The following is a 20,993-nucleotide window of genomic DNA, read 5'->3' as shown; positions in this document are numbered from 1 at the left end:
TAGATCTAACTACAATAAAATTACATCGAACAGTAAAATATGCATGGTTCTAGTAATCCATTTAAAAACTGTGCTTGAAGTAATGGCCATAGACCATTCTCTGCGTGCATTCAGATATATTCTCCTGCTGTTACACTGTTAAACACTGGCAATTTAATACTGAAAATTATTTATTTGATAATGATGTTTGGATACTAAAAAGTAAGTTGATCTATTCTTATTTTGCCCTACAGTATGGCAGCAGCTGGCAGCTGTGTGTCTCAGCAGCCAGTATGCCACTACTTTTACAAGGGTCTAATGAGCTCTCAGAAATTAGAACAAGAAGGCAATTTATATAAGAATATGGTAGTGGATGCCAATAGCCCAATTAATAAAACACGAAGCGCTTAGTGGCTGCAGGGCAGGTGGAAGTGCTCTGTCTTTGGAACAAAACTTTAGCCCATATTAAATAGTATTTAATAAATGTGCATTTTCGCTGCCAGAATAATGTGTTTCTCTTTTGAAAATAACAGAAGTACATCAGAAACCTTTTTTTTTTTAAAGTCAAATTCTAAATCACTTTTTTAATTATTTTATAACCACACAGAAACCCTGAAGCAAAAATGCAAATGGTCTCTGCAAAATAAATTTTCCATAAAAGTTACCAGAATCTTTTCCATTAATGAATATGGAACAAGTGCTTCATTAGAACTCTTTGTTTTACATTGATACATAAGCACCAGGTGACCAAAGCACTATTCTGAAAAACTTCATATACTCTTCTATCACATTACTGTAATAAAAGCTAGTCATAATACCTTAAGACCTTTAGGCTGGGGGGAATAAAACCTATGACATCACCTGTTGGCCAAAGATATGACTCACAGTATAATGATTTCCAAGAAGTTCTGCATCAGCAGTAGTTGCAAATACAGTCATCCCATAGTCATTATATCACAGCAGCCTGGGGGTCAGGTTACCCTGCCCCACTTGTTGCAAGTTGCCCCTTAAATCACACTGTATTTCCTGACATCATGCATACTGTACATTACAGGGGTATAACAGTCATACACAGAAATGAGATATCATGCATTTTGCAAGGCAGACCATTAATAATATGTACATAAGAAAACAAAGTTCTTACCTATGGTAAAGCTAAAGCCATCAATGCTGAAAGTGGCACTCCGGCATTTTTTAAACCCCTCTTTCCTACTGCTGGGCTCAGTCATTTTCCCAGTTATAGTATTTAGGTAAGACTGGCTCTTCCTATTGTGAAAGCAGAGATTCAAAGCTCCAGTAGCTATTATCTGTCCCTGTGTATCTGCCTGTGGCAGCACTTACACCCGACTTCACACATAGCCTAATGTAGAGGCAGCAGTGACTGGGAGAAAGGCTCCAGCACTGCCTCCTCCCACTGAGACTGTCACTGGCATAATGCTGCCATGTTGCACTGAGTGAAACAACTGCTGAAGGAAACAAAGTGAATTATATAGATAATACCTCATGAGTCAAGAGTTCAGTTACTGCTTTTATCCCTGTTACTGTGTCTGCAGCTACATTTTTTGTCTCATATGATTGTTTCGTAGTGAACAAAGTTAGGGAAGATTTAGGCTGGACTTGACATTACAGTTAAATCAACAACATCTATAATTTATATGTTAGTTGTCATGGGTACAAGAGTTAGAGTAGAGATAATGGCTAACTCCCATTGCATAAAATGTTTACAGTACACCAGCTTCAAAAGAGTCTTCTGACCTCATATAAACCCATTAAGGTAATCACCACGAGAAAGAGCGGGAGAGGATGAAAAACGGTGAAGATGGCAAAAGTGTGGCATAGTTATGTGGTGCTCACGGGCAATGCAACATACAGTATTTGTGCCCCATTTTTACGGATTATTTACAGACAGATGTAAGCTTGCTAGCAGGGACCTCTTACCTCTTTATATATTAATGCCCAGTCTTGATTTATTACGGTGTTCTTAATTGCAATGCACAATGGAATGTGCAGGTGCTCTACCAATACATCTTAATAACTAAAATAAACCTCTTTCTCAGGCTTGGCTGTGCTACTTTATTGCCAGTGTAAGGGGTCGAATATCCTAGGTGTGAGCGAGTTGCCATTTTCCAGGCATAGAAATGCTTGCAACTGCACCACAGCTCACCACCCCCGTGGCTGATCTTGCAGATTTCTTTGTACATAGCCTCATGGGCTGTGACAGCACCCTTGCAGGGCTCAATTGCACTCTGGCAGCAGAGGCGTATCTACCCATTGGCCAGGATGGCACTCGCCAGGGGCGCCAGCCGAGCAGGGGGCGCCACCCGACAGTGCCACCCTTGGCCAATGGGTGGAATCCCTTAAGCCGTAGTGTCTGGCAATACCTGCTGTGCCGAGCTGCCTGTGCATTTCCTGGGATGGAGGGTGGAGGATTGCTCAGCAGCCAGGAGCTGGCTCCGGTGTCTGGCAAGGTAATGCACTACAGGGAAGAAACTGAAAATAAACTACAACACCCAGCAACCCTTGCTGTCAGGAGCTCCTGGTGGCAAGGGCTGCTGGGAGCTGTAGTTTTCCCCCCCAGTTTCTTCACGTAGTTTGGTGCGGTGCCGGACACCGGCGCCAGCTCCTGCCTGCAGAGCGATTCTCCGCCCTCCATCCCAGGCAGCTCGGCACAGCAGGTATTTGCCAGACACTACGGCTATCTGCTGGGATGTTGTGGGGTGGGAACTAGGGCTATGTGCTACGTGGGGAGTATATGTATGTGCTGGGAGTGGGGGAGACTATTACTATGTGCTAAGGGCGGACTACAGCTATGTGCTGGGAGGGGGATGGGGACTATGACCATGTGCTTGGGGAGGTGAGGGGCTATGTGCAGGGAGGGGACTACGGCTATCTATGTTGTCAGGAAACTATTGTTATGTGATGGGAGGGAGGTGGGAACTACTGTATGACTGTGTTGGGAGAGGTGGAGACTACGGCTATGTGCTGGGGGGGCTACGGCTATTGCTTGGGGAGGTGGGAGCTATGGCTATTTACTGGGAGGTGACTAAGGCTATGTGCTGGGAGGGGGATGGGGACTATATATGACTGTGGGGGCATATCTGGCACTGTGGGGGCTTATCTGGCACTGTGGGATCATATGTGTATCTGGCACTGTGGGGGCATATCTAGCACCGTGGGGGCATATCTGGCACTGTGGGGGCATGTGTATCTGGCAATGTGGGGACATATCTGTCAACGTGAGAGCATATCTGTCAATGTGGGGGAATATGTGTATCTGGTATTGTGGGGGCATATCTAGCACTGTGGGGGCATATTTGGCACATTTGGCACTGTGGGGGCATATCTAGCACCATGGGGGCATATCTGGCACTGTGGGGGTATGTGTATACCTGGCACTGTGAAGGCATATGTGTATCTGGCACTGTGGGGACATGTGTGTATCTGGCACTATTGGGGGCATATGTGTATCTGGCACTGCAGTATTGGGGTCATATGTGTATCATGGCCACACCCATTTGCACGCGCACACAGTACCACAAAAAAAATTGTACTTGCACCACTGGGTAGTGCACTGCACTGCACTTCTTTGCAATACTATTTGATTATACTACAGTACCTGGCCTTGGGTGGCATTGCGTCCTCAGCCAGGCCAGGTACTGTTGATGTCTCCTCAGTGTTATAAGAATTACTGTGTAGGCATAATGTGTAAAGGGAACTGCTACTGTGTGGGCATGATGTGCATAAGGGTTACTACTGTGTAGTGTAATTTGAATTTGGGAAACTATTGTATGGTCATGCCCCTTTCCCACAAGATCGTGTCACTTTTTTGCACGTGCACCTTCCCTATTTCAAATATGGGGTCGCCAGGGGCGCTCGGACCCCTAGATACACCCTTGTCTGGCAGCACTGGTAAGTGCATCGCTGACTAGAGACTCCTGAGAGTGCTCCAATCGGTTGTAGAGGCTGCAGCGTGCCTGTCTGGAGCATCTAAGGGACGCTCTGGCGGTGCTGCAGCAGCGCTCCTGGCTGTAAGGTGCTTTTGAGGTACTATACTAGCCAAAAGACAGAGCCGTGGTGTGGCACCCACAGAACTCTGTGCTCTGTGTGGTGGCATCGGCTGCACACCCATAGTTATGGCCTTGGGCAGTGAACAAAAATCAGCGAATTTGGAGGTACCATAAGCGTTAAACCACACTTAAGGGACTCATAGTTAATATCAGTGAGCCCTACAATAACGTATTGAAAATAGTTTGAGCAGAATGACCAATTGGAACAGTATGCCAATGCTTGCGGCCTTCTCCTATTCCATACCTCCCAACATTTGGGAGTTGTGGAGAGGGATGGGGCATGACCAAAAAGGTGCATGGCTTTGCGTGGTGGGGGCATGGTCTCATGGTGTGGGGGCATGGTCTCATGGTGTGGGGGCATGTCCATGAGACACATCCCTATTTTTTGTCAAGCTGGAGGAATGCCCAAAGCTTCAAGCGCTGCTTGGTCAGACCTTGTATGAATGCTGGGCGTATATCCGTTCGCAGAGCAGCAGAAAAGAAAGACTACTTCCTGTCCTTTTCCAACCTGTAATGGCAGTATTTGAAAAGTGGGACTGTCCCGCCAAAATTGGGACTGTTGGGAAGACTGCTATTGGCCCACGTAATCACGCACCCCACTTTCCGGTGGGTCTGTGTAAAAATAATTGACAGAGCCCAGGAAAAGTAGCTGTATGACGCTACAGACTATTCAGAGTTGTATATAAATGGATATGCATCTGTTTGGAGACATATCTCTTGCAACTACAGTAGTTTATTTTAGTCGCACTAATGATGATGACTAGTAGTAGAACAAATGTACACTTGGGGCACCTGCATCTCAAGATTACTATCCATCTGTATGGAGGCCAATATACACATTTTTTCTGTGTGTTTCTTTCTTATAGCGTTACATAAACAGATATAAGTAAAGATTATTCAGTATTTAATACCACTGTTTGTTATTTCTATAGGCCATCTGGTTACACACCAGATACTATAATCTGCAGTACATTGATAGCTATTCTCCTGGAAACAGTGAATCATACTAACCCAATTGGTTTTCCATTATGATTGGCAGACAGGACATTGTTGTTTCCATGGCATTTAAACCAATCAATGCAGACCTACTGTGACTTGAGTATCTTGCTGTGTCTGAGTACAGTAACTGCATTACCACAACCACATGTGTGACAGTGTCTCCTGACTGTACCTATACAGGAACAACTGTACTCTTGCTATCCTACCGGCCAGGCCAACTAAAAGCCCTATCACTTACATATGTCATACAAGTGATTGGCAGACAGTTCAGGATGCTGATTTTCCAGCAGTAGAGTGCTGCAAGTTGTGACTGAGCCGATAACACTCAGCTAGTGCATGGGCAACTGAATTATCAATCCAGTAAAGCCTAGATTTATAAAGCCTTGAAGAGTGATAAATTGCACGGTAATAAAGTACCAGCCAATCAGCTCCTAACTGCCATGTTACAGGCTGTGTTTAAAAAAATTTGACCGTTATGAGCTGATTGGTTGGTACTTCATCACCGTGCAATTTATCACTCTCCAAGGCTTGATAAATCTGGGTCTATGTCTTCAAAATAACAATACACTCACTGGGATGTGGACAGAGTGCCTGCTGTTATACCACTCAAACTGTGGCTGGCACAATCTCTAGCTTGGTGGTTAGGGTAAAATTCCTTCTACTTATACCCTCTTGTAATGCCTAGACACTTCAGAGAGCTTATATTTATATAAAAAATATTTGGCAGGTGTGACTTGTTCAGGGACTGTATCGGAAGCTGCTGTTCCACTGACACTGGGAGCCAAATTCTGTCGGACAGTCTGATCAACCGTAAGGCGCAATGGTGCGCCTTTGTGTGCACCACGGCGGATTAGAGCAGCAGCCGGTGGGTATCTTAGTAAACAGCCCATTGGCTGCAGCATTAGCATAAATTTGCAGTAGCAGCTGGATCAAAAGTTGCAGCTGCTACTGCACATCATCCTCCTCTGAATCAGGACCATGTACAAAAGGGAAGGGGAAAGTGGCACCTGTAATAAAAGAAATTAGTTATTTTTTATATAAACGATTTTTTTTTTACAGCTCTTTTAAGAGAATTTGGTGGTGATGGAGTTGTAGCCAGTCCGATGTTGCCTAACTGTCCCTACATGATGTTTTCCGTGAGGCTTCCTTGCCTTGGCTGCTGTTAGCGGCTTTCGTTCTCTCTGACCGCTGCATCCAGCCAGCTGATGATGTCACTCGGCGGGCGTTTGGTCTCTCGGGCGGCGGTTTCTCCTGATAGCACCACTATTCACCAACACGTTTCGTGTGTTCAACACACTTTTTCAAGGTGGTATTGCTTGGGTTTTCACTTCCTTTATAGGGAAAACTTTAAAAAAAAAACTTTAAAAAAAATATAATAAAAACGGAACTTCAACTCCGGAAGTTATAAAAAAAGGTGGAAACCCCATATTCTTCAGCTCCATCTTGAATACTCAAATTGATTAAAATATATGTATGCATTAAAAAGTTCATTCTAAAAGGTGCCACTTGTGTCTATGATGTGTATACTGTATATAACATAGCACGTGTATGAATAATTTATTTATAGAAATATATTTAATTCTCTATATTATGTCCTAAAGGGTCTAACATTTTTAATTCAAACATCCATTTGCTCTCTTTTTTCTTTAATTCTTCCACTAAGTCTCCTCCTCTCCAATTCCTGTTTATTTTTTGGATCGGCAAAAAGGTCAATCCAGATGGGTCTTTGTTGTGTTTTTCCAGAAAATGATTAGACAGGCTATGAGTAATGAGGCCTCTCTTAGCATTATAGATATGTTCAGCAAAGCAAGTTTTTGCTTTTCTATTAGTTTGCCCCACGTATTGGAGTCCACATGGGCCCCTTCAGTATTACAAGTGAGGTGGTCTCTAATAGTGTATACTTTTCCTGTTGTATGTGATCTAAATGTCGTGACTGGTTTAGTTGTTTTTGCTTTTTCATTTTTGCAAGCTTTTGTAAGACATTTGTGGTATCCCTTTGTTCTTTTTTGGGTTGATTCTTCTATTTGTTGTAAGTGGCTTGAGACTAACTCCTGTTTCATATTTTTGGCTTTTCGATAGATGACTTGTGGTTTTTCCTTAATTAGAGGTCGCAAGGCTTCATCCAGTAATAAAACATGCCAGTGTTTTTTAATCATTTTTTCAATGAAAGTCGTGTTGCTATTAAATTGTGTTATAAATGGAAGAGACAGGGCTGTATCTTTAATTTTGGTTTTATATTTTAGCATTTCTTTTCTATCCAACTGTCCTATTGCTTTTATTTGTGATTGCAATTTCTCTTTTTGTAGCCTTTAACAATTACGTTGGTCATCATTTCTTCGCTTTGTCTTTCAAAATTCTCACGTTCTGTACAATTGCATTTAATTCGTTGAAATTGTCCTCTTGGTATGATAGAAATCCAATTGATGTGGTGGTTGCTTGTGGTTGCTTACATGTTGTTTCCATTAACTGGTTTTATATGTGTTCTAGACTGTATTTTTTTTATTATGAATGTAGATCTCTAGATCTAAGAAGATTACTTGATTTTTACTGGACGTTGTTTCAAATTCAAGGTTTAGTGAATTATTGTTGATATATATCTTGAAATTGTCCAATTCTTGATCAGTAGTTCCTTCCCAAATGAAAAATACATAATCTATATAACGATACCAACATATCAGATGTTCTCGATATTCGGTACTTGGCCAGATGTTATCGTCTTCCCATTTTGCAATAAACTGATTGGCGTAGCTGAGCGCCAGTGATGTTCCCATGGCTGTTCCACATTTCTGGAGAAAAAACTTGTCCTCGTACCAGAAGTAAATGTGCGTCAATACAAACTCAATATTGGCCATGATGAAATTTACTTGTTCATTCGCTAATTGGTTGTCCTTAGACAAAAAATGTCTAGTGTGGTCACAGCCTTGATCATGTGCAATACATGTGTATAATGATTTCACATCCATAGTGCAGTGTGTACTGTCCCTTCCACTGGATTGACTCTAATTTTTTAAGTATACTTGTAGTGTCTTGTAGGTAACTTTTCTGTTGGGTACCTAACGGATGAAGGAAGTTTGTATATTTTGAAATATTGGCTGTTAGAAATTGTATACCTGATACAATTGGACGGCCTGGCAGATTTGTAAGGTTTTTATGAATTTTTGGGAGGAAATAAAAGGTCGGTGTTTTTGGATTTTTCTCCCAAAGTCTTTTTCTTTTCTACTTAGAATCCCCAGTTCGAGGCCTTGTTCAAGGTGTTCTTCTAGTTCTTTTGCAAACCTTTTTGTAGGATCTTGAAGCAGGATTTCGTATGTGGTTGTATCTGATAACAGACGATACGCTTCTTTATTGTATTGTTCCTGGCTCATGATGACAATGCCTCCTCTTTTGTTTGCTGGTTTAATGACTATTTCTTTGTCTTCTTTTAATGCTTTCAATGCTTCTCTTTCAACTTTTGACATGTTTTGTTTGATTTTCTGCTTGTCTGGGATTTCGTCTATTTCCTTTTCTAGTAGTTTTTGGAATTTGTCTATGTGCGAGCTTTTACAATATACAGGGTTGAAAGTTGATATGGGTTTGAAATCTGTATGGATATATGGATTTATTTCTTTGAACTCATTGTTGATGTGTTCTTGCTGTTTAGCAAAGTGCTTCTTGATGCATAACTTTCGTATGAACTTCTGAACATCTATGTATAATTCAAATTTGTTAATTTTGGACTGAGGGGCAAATTTGAGACCTTTTTGAAGAACCGTTCGAAGAAATAAATCCATATATCCATACAGATTTCAAACCCATATCAACTTTCAACCCTGTATATTGTTAAAGCTCACACTTAGAACATTAAAAAAACTACTAGAAAAGGAAATAGACAAAATCCCAGACAAGCAGAAAATCAAACAAAATATGTCAAAAGTTGAAAGAGAAGCATTGAAAGTATTAAAAGAAGACAAAGAAATAGTCATCAAACCGACGGACAAAGGAGGAGGTATTGTCATCATGAGCCGGGAACAATACAATAAAGAAGCGTATCGTCTGTTATCAGATACAACCGCATACAAAGTCCTGCTTCAAGATCCTACAAAAAGGTTTGCGAAAGAACTAGAAGAACACCTTGAAGAAGGCCTCGAACTGGGGATTCTAAATAGAAAAGAAAAAGACTTTGGGAGAAAAATCCAAAAATACCAACCTTTTATTTCCTCCCAAAAATTCATAAAAACCTTACAAACCGGGGGCGTGGCCTGGCTGCTGTGGAGAGAAGCTGTGCATCTCCTCAGCTCCTGCAAAAACAGCTAACAAAAGCACATTTCCACACTCCCAGCCAGTCTCTGTCAGCCACAAACGCCCATCCGTCCTGCTGTTGCTGTTTGGGGGGACCCGCGGAGTCGGGGAGCACTTTTAAGTGCTCCTGCGGATTGCGGCCTTCCCCCCAAGGTGAAGCTCCGGCCTCGATTTGAGAGACGGCCCGGATCGGCCGCTGGAGAGGAGAGCCCTGCCGCGGTCGGTTTCCCCTGGGCATACAGCCGCCCTGCTTGGACCTTCCGGACGGAGATTCGTGCCCCGCTGGGTGGGTGAGTCTGCTCCGTGATCGGGGCTTCCCTGCTTGCCGAGGCGCCCGTTGTCCCCCGGAGCTGCGGAGGCCGCCGGGCTGCCTGACGCGACCTCCCCCCCCCCCGCCTCTTCCACCCGCCTGGTAGCCGGACGCGACCGGCCCCCGGGGCCCGCTATCCTCCAGCTCCCCTCTGCAGCGGGGACGAGAAGCCTATTGACGGCTTTACACCCGAGCCGACGCACAGCTCCGTAGCGGCGGGGGGAAAGCACACATCTCTCCCCTGCCCCCTGGAGCACATCATCAGACCGCTATCCACGTGACCACACCCGGTCCTGAACACCCCCAAGCACTCTATATGTGCCAGTGAGAGCCCTGCTGTGCGATCCCGAGCAGCGACGTCAAGCAGCAAGTTGCTGCGGAGGTGAGGCCTACGCCGCTCACTGAAGCCGGGGCCTAGAGTTTAGGGACGTCCCGGCGGGAGGCTCCGGAACGGTGCGCGACTGTGGCGGGACCGGACGGCGCCCTGCGGACACTCCTGGAGCCCTCCTGTCAACCTGCAGACCTCCCTGGGTTGCACAGGTACCATAATATAACGGGGAAACCCCTCTAAAGCCCGCAGACCCCACACATAAATCCACATACCTCAGCCCAGCACAGCAGCGGCGGCCATCTTGAAAGCCAAAGTCACAGCACACAAGCTGCACAGAGACAGGAGCTTAGCCTGAGACCCCCCTGCATCAAACGGCGGATCAGCTTACTGCCGTGTGGCCGTGAGAATACCTTAATCTGCTCTCACCTCTACCCCCTGAACATTCAACCGTGTTCTATAGGTGCTCTGACGAGCTGGTACTATCAGACCAAACAGCACCTTGGAACACCATTACCACTATTCCGGTACTACCTGAACACCCTGAGGAGTCATCGGCCCTCCCCTCGCTACCACACACACTACGCCGACAGGGCCTTGGGCATCTCTAAAAGAAACCCCGGTCGCCGGTGGACCATAAACCTGCTGGTATTTGAGAGCGTACACTCACTGCGCTGAGGCTCGACCACCACCCACAGGACATGGCACGCCCGACTGGGCCCGTCTGACCATCTTCTCCAAAGCGCCTAGCATGTGATCTCGATATGTACTACACTTGGTCTCGTGTGTGATCCTAATGATATAGGAGCTCCCCTCATCCTTCCCAGGTGTTGACAAATAACCTACCTCGCCTCCGCCACTATGCCTAAAGGGGGGAAAAAGACGAACGCCCATAACCTGGTGGGCTACTTCAAAAATTCTGCTCCATCCTCCACCCGGAGAGCAACCTCACCCCCACCTACTCCAGCAATATCTGACAAAGATTCAGACGATGACTCTTCCTCCACTCCCGCCACAAAGGCTGATGTCGCCCTCCTCCTATCCGAGATGCGCAATATCAAAAAATCAATACGTGCAGAAGTACAAGAGGCTATCTCGGGTCTAAAATCGGACGTGGATGGCCTGGGCACCAGAGTAGATGCCATCGAAAGAAAACAGGAAGAGCTTATCGCCTTCCAACAAGAATCAGAACAGGAGATATCACAAATGCGCACGGATGTCATGCTCCTAGCGGACAAACAGGAAGATTTGGATAACAGGGGGCGCCGGAACAATATAAGAATTCGTAACGTCCCCGAGACGATAGAACAAAACCACCTTACGGACTATCTGCTCCGCCTCTTCCGTTATCTTGCTCCCTCCGTTCCAGACGATATGCTTCTTCTGGACAGGGCTCACAGGGCTCTACGTCCTAGATCCCAAGATGCTAAAACACCAAGAGACGTAATCCTCCGCTTTCATTATTTCGCGGTCAAAGACCAAGTCTACGCCAAAACTAGGAGGATGACGACGATCCCGTTCGAAGGGTCTGATCTCTTGATTTTCCAGGACCTGTCGCCGGTCACGCTGAACAGACGGAGGGAATTAAAAGACATAACCAAAACCCTAAGAGATCATAATATCCGATACAGATGGGGCTTCCCCTTTGCACTCCAAGTTAGAGCAGATGGCAAATTCCTCTCCGCTAGATCTCCAGATGAGGCCCTTCAGCTACTACAACATCTGAACATCTCTGGCCCTCCGGCCACCCCTCATCACTCTCTCCCAGTCAACACCTCCCCTTCTCTCACAGCTCCAGCCTCAGATTGGACCACCGTCGGACCTGCATCACACACCTCCCCAGATACATGAACTACCATGTATAGATGCCCAGGATAGGACTTGTGGCCACACGAGCCCACGACGGCCTACAGGGGGTCTTTCTGCAATATGCCAAGATCCCCATACGATGTGGAGCATTGGGTTAAGATAATGTCTACCATGTAAGGTCTTGTCGATCCTGTTGTGGGGAGACCCGTGCGGGCCCTCGGGGCCGGGGTTCTTCGTGGCTGGCCGCGTAGGCTTCGGTCCCGGGAGGCCCGTAGGGGGTGAGTTTTGTTTTTTCTTGTTCTCCTTTTCTACCTCACACAGGTCTTAATATTATTGCTAGTAATATGCGTTCAGAATGCCTTGTTAACCCCCAATCCTACTAATGCTGTTACCCTCCCCCCCCCCTTCCCCCCTCCCCTTTAAGCTCCCCTAGATTATTACTCATATTGCGTACATTTAAATATAGTATGATCGCACACGGGACCCGGTCTCCTCTCTGAGCAGCTGGGTTCACCCACCCCCCACTCGACCTTTAGGGTCGACGTCGGACGACCTAGACCTGCGGGTCTGTCTCTCCCTTGGGTCCGACTGACGAGAACGGACTCCCTCCGCTCTTTAACCACTGATGCTAATTTATGCTTGTTCTCCATCTGTTCTCCTACCCTTTCTCTCCCTTTCTTCCTGATCCTCTTTCCTTTTCCTTCCCCCCTGTCTTTCGGAACTCCGCTGGCGCGCTCCCACATGAAAAGTGCTCTGTTCTCAAACCATGGTCCTTAGGATAATCACATTGAACACGAAAGGTCTAAATAGCCCACGCAAACGTTCCCTTTTATTTCAATCCCTTAAACAACTTAAAGGCGATATTGTCTTCCTACAGGAGACCCACTTCTCAGGTAAATCACACCCAGCACTTAAGTCCAAACACTTCCCGCACACTTTCCATGCTTGTGACCCCATACACAAGAAGAAAGGGGTCTCTATACTCTTTGCTAATCATTTAGATTTCATCCCCTCTGAAATAGTGAGCGACCCTGAAGGCAGATACTTGTTGTTAGTAGGATTGTTAAACGGGACCCCCTATACATTCCTAAATGCTTACGCTCCAAATCAGACCCAGGCTCCCTTTTTCCACTCCTTAAATAACCTCTTAGCCCTACACAGACGCGGCAATGTGGTACTAGGGGGGGACTTTAATGTGACTCTAGACAGCACTCTGGACAGATCTAAACCTCTGCCCAGATCCATGCGCCCCTTACATACGCGCAATGCAACCGCTTTGAACCTCCTGCTGTCACGACACCTTCTTTTCGATGCATGGAGAGTAAAAGAGCCGACTGCCAAAGACTATACTTACTACTCCCCCATATACGATGTTTACACGAGATTAGACATGATTTTCCTGAGTTCGGAGCCTGCACAAAGTATCATTGATACCTCCATCCACCCCAACACGTGGTCAGACCACGGTCCGGTCACCGTAGATGTCGCAGGCCCACACCCACCCGCTCGCCACCCTGTATGGAGATTGAACGACAGACTCCTTCTTAATCCCCAAACGAAAGCTCACATAGCCGCCGAAATCTCCCACTACTTTGAGACAAACACATCCCCGTCTGTCCCCCCTATGTTACTCTGGGACGCTCACAAAGCGGTCATACGCGGATGCTTGATTAGTGCCTCCTCGTATAACAAGAAGGCTAGATCCAAACGCATCCGGGAACTCACGGACATGCTTGGCTCCCTCTCACTGAAACACAAAAAAACAGGGTCCGAAACGGACCTCTCTGCCTTGGCTGCGGTCAGAGGTGAATTAAACATGCTCCTGACGACGAGGGTGGAGACCAGCTTGAAGTGGCTCAACCAATCCTTTTACGAAAAAGGGGATAAAGCTGACCGGATACTAGCCTCCAGGCTCCGGGCTAAACTCACAAGGAATAACGTTATGTCTATTCAGCATCCCTCTGGCGTGAAGACTAGGGACCCCAAACGCATCACTGAAACTTTTTCTCGCTTCTACGAGAAGCTATACAACGCCCGTAAGACCACTCAGACGAAACCAGACTTTATTGGGGCTATTCGTACTTTCCTATCCCAATGCCATCTCCCTCGTTTAAGCTCATCGGTCTCAGCCGAATTGAATTCGGAGATATCCGAAGAGGAAATTGCCACTGTCGTCAAATCCCTAAAACTTAGCAAAGCGCCTGGCCCAGACGGCTTTACGGCCGCATATTACAAGACCTTTCTCCCCCAACTTACACCTTACCTCTCAGCCCTCTTCAATGCTGTCTTGCAGGGAGCCTCTTTCTCCAAAACGACACTGGAGGCCAAGATAATAGTCATTCCTAAGGAGGGTAAGGACGCATCTAGTTGCGCCAACTATAGGCCTATATCATTACTTAACTCAGATATCAAGATTTATGCCAAAATATTGGCTCTCCGTCTAAATAGAGTCTTACCCCACCTTATCCATAACGACCAGGTAGGATTTATCCCCGGCCGTCAAGCCCGAGACAACACGAGACGAATTATTAGCCTGACCCACTATATCAATCTTACACACACCCCTGCTCTCTTGCTTTCTCTGGACGCGGAGAAAGCATTTGACAGAATAGGGTGGCCCTTTATGTTTGAAACTCTGGCACATTTGGGCTTTCAGGGGGAATTCCTTACAGGGATACAAGCCTTATATTCGACCCCTTCCGCCAGGGTATCTATAAACGGAGTACAATCTGACCCTTTGGACATCTCCAACGGTACCAGACAGGGCTGCCCACTTTCACCCCTGATCTTTGCCTTAGTGATAGAACCATTAGCAGCCCGAATCCGAGCCTCGCCCGACATCGGAGGACTAGGAGTAGGGGACTCTGTCTACAAGATTTCCTTGTTCGCAGACGACGTCCTCCTGTCACTTTCCTCACCTCATACCTCTCTGCCGAACCTTTTTACTCTCCTGTCTGACTACGGACAGTTATCGGGCTACAAAGTCAACTGGTCCAAGACGGAAGCTCTCCCCCTCCACATTTCCCCTCCCCAAATAGCCAACATGCAAAACAACTTCAAATTCACCTGGTGTACCTCTAAAATCCGATACCTGGGGGTCTATATTACGAGCCGCTATGGAGACTTGTTTAAGGAAAATTTCTCGCCTTTGCTTAAAAATCTTAAGGCCGATCTCCATAAATGGCAATCATTAATCATATCTTGGTTAGGCCGTATCATAGCTCTGAAAATGAATATTATCCCCCGCCTCCTCTATCTATTCCAAACGCTACCAGTGAAAGTGCCGGACTCGGTACTGGCACAAATTCATACGTGGTTACTACGCTTTGTGTGGAGAAATAAAACTCCTAGGATAGGGTTCTCTACCCTCCGCAGATCAGTACAAGAAGGGGGGAGAGGATTCCCAGATATCCGCCTTTACTATCTGGCCACCCATCTCAGCCAAGCGGCTGCATGGTTCGCCCCTACGCAGTCCATACGTTGGCTCCAGTTAGAGAGGACACTGAGCCGTACTCCTCTATCATCTCTACTCCTATCCCCTCCTAAATCTAGATCTCCCCATTTACAACTCCACCCGGTTCTGGAATTCACCTGTCAGATCTGGTACTATTGTACACGCCATTTCCACATGTTATCAGCCCCTTCGGCGCTTACTCCATTGTGGGACAACCCTTCGTTTGTCCCAGGCCATTCCATGTCCCGCTCGCACCCATGGTTGACACATAACATCCGCTTCGTTCTAGATGTATTGTCCGAAGGGGCCTGTACACCCTTACCGGAAATTGCGTCAAAATATGACTTCCCGGATGCGAACCCTTTTACCTATCTACAGGTGAGACATTTTGTCTCGTCCTTAACAAGCACATCCCCATTCCAACCTCTCTCCACCCTGGAGTCCTATTGCTATTACAAACCGCTCGCTCGTGGAATCATCTCACAACTGTATTCCCTTCTCCAGGTAGGGGATAAGGAGACGACCCCGGCTTTTATACTCAGATGGGAACAGGACCTTGGCCCGATACCAGATGACTATGATTGGTCAGATGTCTTTGCGGCTGCCGCGAAATCCTCGATTTCAACCCTAGTTAAGGAAAACGCATATAAAATCTTATATAGGTGGTATCTAGTCCCCTCTAGACTTCACAAAATGTTCCCCTCCTCCCAGCCACTGTGCTGGAGAGGATGCGGCGGTCACGGCTCTTTCCTCCATATATGGTGGACATGCCCTAAAATCGAGCTATTCTGGGATTCAGTCGCCCACTTGCTGAGTACAGTGCTCCAGACCCGGATATACAAAGATCCTTGGTCCTTTCTGCTAGGCCTCCCCACTGCCAACGCACCTCCGAACTCTGGTAAATTACAGACACAGATCTTGAACGCGGCTAGATGCGCAATTGCCCTAAACTGGAAAAAGAGGGAGTCCCCCCCTATACAACAGGTCATCAACAAAATATGGTACTTCGCAAGCATGGAAAAAATCACGGCATACCTCCATAACAGATCTTTTCAGTTCCTTCAAATATGGGAACTCTGGTTTGACTCACAGGCCCCCGCACACGGAGCTCGACCCCCCGGGAGCTCGACGGCCATACTACTATGACCCCTGTACTCTCCTAGCCCGACAAGTAACTCAGAGGATATCCTTAACATAACCTTTTCGTGTTCCCCCGAGTAGCACTTTCCATTTAATACTAACGCCATGCGCGTACCAACGCAAAACGGGGGCGTACCAGCGGAATTTCCCTAACCCTGCCACCTCTCCTCCTACTCTATTCCCTCCCCATCTCCCCTGTCTCTTTTTCTCGCCTCTCAGGTTCTACCTCTTTAGTCTCTACCCTCCTGCAGTCATATTAATGAACCTGTGTGTCGGTTCCCACCCACCTGAATAGTCTCTGTCTACCCTGAGACATAACTCTTTGCTGTTTCTTTGCAATGTGGGAACCACATGTTCCTTATTTTTAAGGTTATATATCAGTTATCGGTTATGTTATGCTAGACAGAACAGCCCATCCCATGTAAGGGGGAAGGCTGCAGTAATGTTTGTACCCTGTAAAGTTTATACCCTGAAAATTAAAATAAACAATTTAAAAAAAAAAAAAAACCTTACAAACCCTCCGGGCCGTCCAATTGTTTCAGGTATACAATCCCTAACAGCCAATCTTTCAAAATATACAGACTTCTTCCTTCATTCGTTAGTTACCCAACAGAAAAGTTACCTACAAGACACTACAAGTATACTTCAAAAATTAGAGTCAATCCAGTGGAAGGGACATTACACACTGTGCACTACGGATGTGAAATCATTATACACATGTATTGCACATGATCAAGGCTGTGACCACACTAGACATTTTTTGTCTAAGGGCAACCAATTAGCAAACGAACAAGTAAATTTCATCATGGCCAATATTGAGTTTATATTGACGCACAATTACTTCTGGTACGAGGACAAGTTTTTATCCAGAAATGTGGAACAGCCATGGAAACATCACTGGCGCCCAGCTACGCCAATCTGTTTATTGCAAAATGGGAAGACGATAACATCTGGCCAAGTACCGAATATCGAGAACATCTGATATCTTGGTATCGTTATATAGATGACGTATTTTTCATTTGGGAAGGAACTACTGACCAAGAATTGGACAATTTCAAGATATATATATATCAACAATAATTCACTCAACCTTGAATTTGAAACAACGTCCAGTAAAAATCAAATAACCTTCTTAGATCTAGAAATCTACATTCATAATAACAAAATACAGTCTAGAACACATATAAAGCCAGTTAATGGAAACAACATGTTAGCAACCACAAGCAACCACCACATCAATTGGATTTCTATCATACCAAGAGGATAATTTCAACGAATTAAACACAATTGTACAGAACATGAGAATTTTGAAAGACAAAGTGAAGAAATGATGACCAACTTCATTGTTAACGGCTACAAAAAAAGAGAAATTGCAATCACAAATAAAAGCAATAGGGCAGTTGGATAGAAAAGAAATGCTAACATATAAAGCCAATATTAAAGATACAGCCCTTTCTCTTCCATTTATAACACAATTTAATAGCAACACGAATGTCACTGAAAAAATGATTAAAAAACACTGGCATGTTTTATTAATGGATGAAGCCTTGCGACCTCTAATTAAGGAAAAACCACAAGTCATCTATAGAAAAGCCAAAAATATGAAACAGGAGTTAGTCTCAAGCCACTTACAAAAAATAGAAGATTCAACCCAAAAAAGAACAAAGGGATACCACAAATGTCTTACCTGTAAAGCTTGCAAAAATGAAAAAGCGAAAACAACTAAACCAGTCACAACATTTAAATCACATACAACAGGAAAAGTATACACTATTAGAGACAACCTCACTTGTAATACTGAAGGGGTCATCTATATAGCCACATGCCCATGTGGACTCCAATACGTGGGGCAAACTAAAAGAAAAGCAAAAACTTGCTTTGCTAAACATATCTATAATGCTAAGAGAGGCCTCACTAGTCATAGCCTGTCTAATCATTTTCTGGAAAAACACAACAAAGACCCATCGGGACTGACTTTTTTGCCGATCCAAAAAATAAACAGGAATTGGAGAGGAGGAGACTTAGTGGAAGAATTAAAGAAAAAAGAGAGCAAATGGATGTTTGAATTAAAAACGTTAGAACTTTTAGGACACAATATAGAGATAGAATTAAATATATTTCTATAAATAAATTATTCATACACATGCTTTTTTATATATACACATCATAGACACAAGTGACACCTTTTAGAATAAACTTTTTAATGCATACATATATTTTAATCAATTTCAGTATTCAAGATGGAGCTGAAGAACATGCGGTTCCCACCTTTTTTATAACTTCCGGAGTTGAAGTTCCGTTTTTATTATATGGATCAATAAAGTTTTCTAAAATTTTTTTTTTAAAGTTTTCTCTATAAAGGAAGTGAAACCCCAAGCAATACCACCTGGAAAAAGTGTGTTGAACACACGAAACGCGTTGATGAATAGTGGTGCTATCAGGAGGAACCGCCGCCCGAGAGACCAAACGCCCGCCGAGTTACATCATCAGCTGGCTCCCCGCTGGATGCAGCGGTCAGAGAGAACGAAAGCCGCTAACAGCAGCCAAGGCAAGGAAGCCTCACGGAAAACATGTAGGGACAGTTAGGCAACATCGGACTGGCTACAACTCCATCACCACCAAATTCTCTTAAAAGAGCTGTAAAAAAAAAAATCGTTTATATAAAAAATAACTAATTTCTTTTATTACAGGTGCCACTTTCCCCTTCCCTTTTTCAACATTTAGCGCTCAAACACCATATCATAATTAACGGTTCTTTATCTAATTGAGCTGCTGTACATAAAAAAGCGCAGGTTACATTTTTTAACTGAGGACCATGTCCAAGCAAAACTATACACTGTATATTAGACATGTGCGGTTCAATGTTCCTGAAATACTAACATACACGAACTTAGGGGTTCTTCTGAGTCAAATGGAATCCCAGTTTGGAATCACTTTGGGGTGATGAGTGGAACCAAGTCCCGGCTCGGGTTTGTTGTCAGTTCGGAACTCGAGTTTAAAAACCGAACTCTGTTTTTGGCGTGCATGTAAACAAGTCCAAAATACATGATTTATTTTATCAATGTTTATCAATTGTTATCAATTTTAAACAAATCCAAAACCAAACCAAAAACCGAATCCGAACCAAAACACTTGTGGGTGGTTTTGCCAAAACCAAAACATGATGATGAATTACAACCAAAACCACTAGTACTGTAGGTATAAGTGGTGTATGTAAAGTAGGAAAGTACTGTTTATAGTAGAAGTGGTATAAGATTGGCGCTGTGGTCAGGTCGAAAAGTTCGCAAAAATACATAGTGCTGAAGACTTTGGTTGTAAGGGGACATTAGATATATGAACAATTGAGGGAAGTTTGAGTAAGACTGAAATTTACAGAAACGGTTGCATCAAAAGTTGCAGCTGCTACTGCACACCATCCTCCTCTGAATCAGGACCATGTACATGCAAAACTATATATTGTATATTAGACATGTGCGGTTCGATGTTCCTGAAATACTAACATATACGAACTTAGGGGTTCTGAGTCAAATGGAATCCCAGTTTGGATTCACTTTGGGGTCACGAGTGGAACCAAGTCCCAGCTTGGGTTTGTTGTCAGATCGGAACTCGAGTTTATCTTTTATTCTTTTGGCCTATGTCTTTACCTTTGTTTTTATATTGTGTTTCAGGTGTGGGTTACTATATTGACTTTGGGGGTAATTCAGACCTGATCGCTAGGGTGCTTTGTTTGCATTCCTGCGATCAGGTAGTCGCTGCCTACAGGGGGAGGGTATGGATTGTGTGCAGGTGTGCGATCGCATTTGTAGCAGAACTGCACAAACATCAGTTTGTGCAGTTTCTGTTCAGACGAGGACTGACTCAGCAGCTGCGATGATCAGGGACGGAGCTGACGTCAGAAACCCTCCCTCCAAACGCCTGGTCCCTCCTGCGTTTTCCCGGACACTCCTTTAAAACGGTCAGTTGCCACCCACAAACACCCTCTTCCTGTCAACCTCCTTGCGATCACAATAGTATTTTTTCTGAACTCTCATCAGCGATTCTGGAGAAAATACAACAGGGATTCCTGTGACCTACTACCATACCATACTGCCTATACCTAATCCCGTTCGATCTTGGAAGCTATACAGTATAGGGCCGAGTCAGTACCAGGAGGGAGACCACCTGGGAATACCTGGTGTAATAGGTCCTCATTTTAGGGACACTCCAGTCTTATACCCCTTTTCCAAATGAGTACCGGGTCCGATCCAGGATGTTTAACCCGGCTACAACCCGTGTCGGCCTCGCCGTTTCCACTGCACTTTGACATGGGTTATTCCCGAGTCGGATCTGTTTCCACTTAATCCGGGTAAGCTCTGTAAAAGCCTATTGATGTCACTCATTACTCAGGTCTGAAACACGGGTAATGACTGTTTCCACTGCACAATTACCCAGGTCATTACCGTGTTACCGTGTCCAACCCAGGTAGCTACCCGGGTAGGATTCCAGGGTCACTCAACCCGTGTTGAGCCGTTTCCACATTTAGCTAGTGGAAAAGGGGTATAACGCTGACAGGAGATTCACTCGGTTTATCTTACACCCTTTTTCTTTCCTGGATGGATTTACGAGTCCTTATGTACTCTCTTGTGCAGT

At 44.9% G+C, this 20,993-nt stretch overlaps 1 protein-coding gene and 1 pseudogene across 4 annotated transcripts in view; one reads left to right on the top strand and one right to left on the bottom strand.

The window, feature by feature from the left end:
- PDE1C (phosphodiesterase 1C) overlaps positions 1-1,359 on the bottom strand; it is a 1,445,089-nt gene extending 1,443,730 nt beyond the window's left edge. For 3 of the 4 annotated variants that reach the window (XM_063922562.1, XM_063922563.1, XM_063922564.1), the window contains exon 1: positions 1,124-1,359. In XM_063922562.1, the coding sequence (XP_063778632.1) occupies positions 1,124-1,208 (85 nt within the window). In that variant the 5' untranslated portion in view covers positions 1,209-1,359. The remainder of the gene's footprint in view (positions 1-1,123) is intronic. The other variant, XM_063922566.1, reaches the window with a different exon arrangement.
- Positions 1,360-20,432: 19,073 nt separating this feature from the next.
- Positions 20,433-20,550, top strand: LOC134931520 (5S ribosomal RNA; annotated as a pseudogene).
- Positions 20,551-20,993: the final 443 nt, after the last annotated feature.

This window comes from Pseudophryne corroboree, chromosome 5 (assembly GCF_028390025.1).
Source record: "Pseudophryne corroboree isolate aPseCor3 chromosome 5, aPseCor3.hap2, whole genome shotgun sequence".
NCBI classification, from domain to species: domain Eukaryota; kingdom Metazoa; phylum Chordata; class Amphibia; order Anura; family Myobatrachidae; genus Pseudophryne; species Pseudophryne corroboree.
The sequence above is the reverse complement of the archived record's forward strand: the minus strand, read 5'-3'. Positions and strand labels throughout refer to the sequence as shown.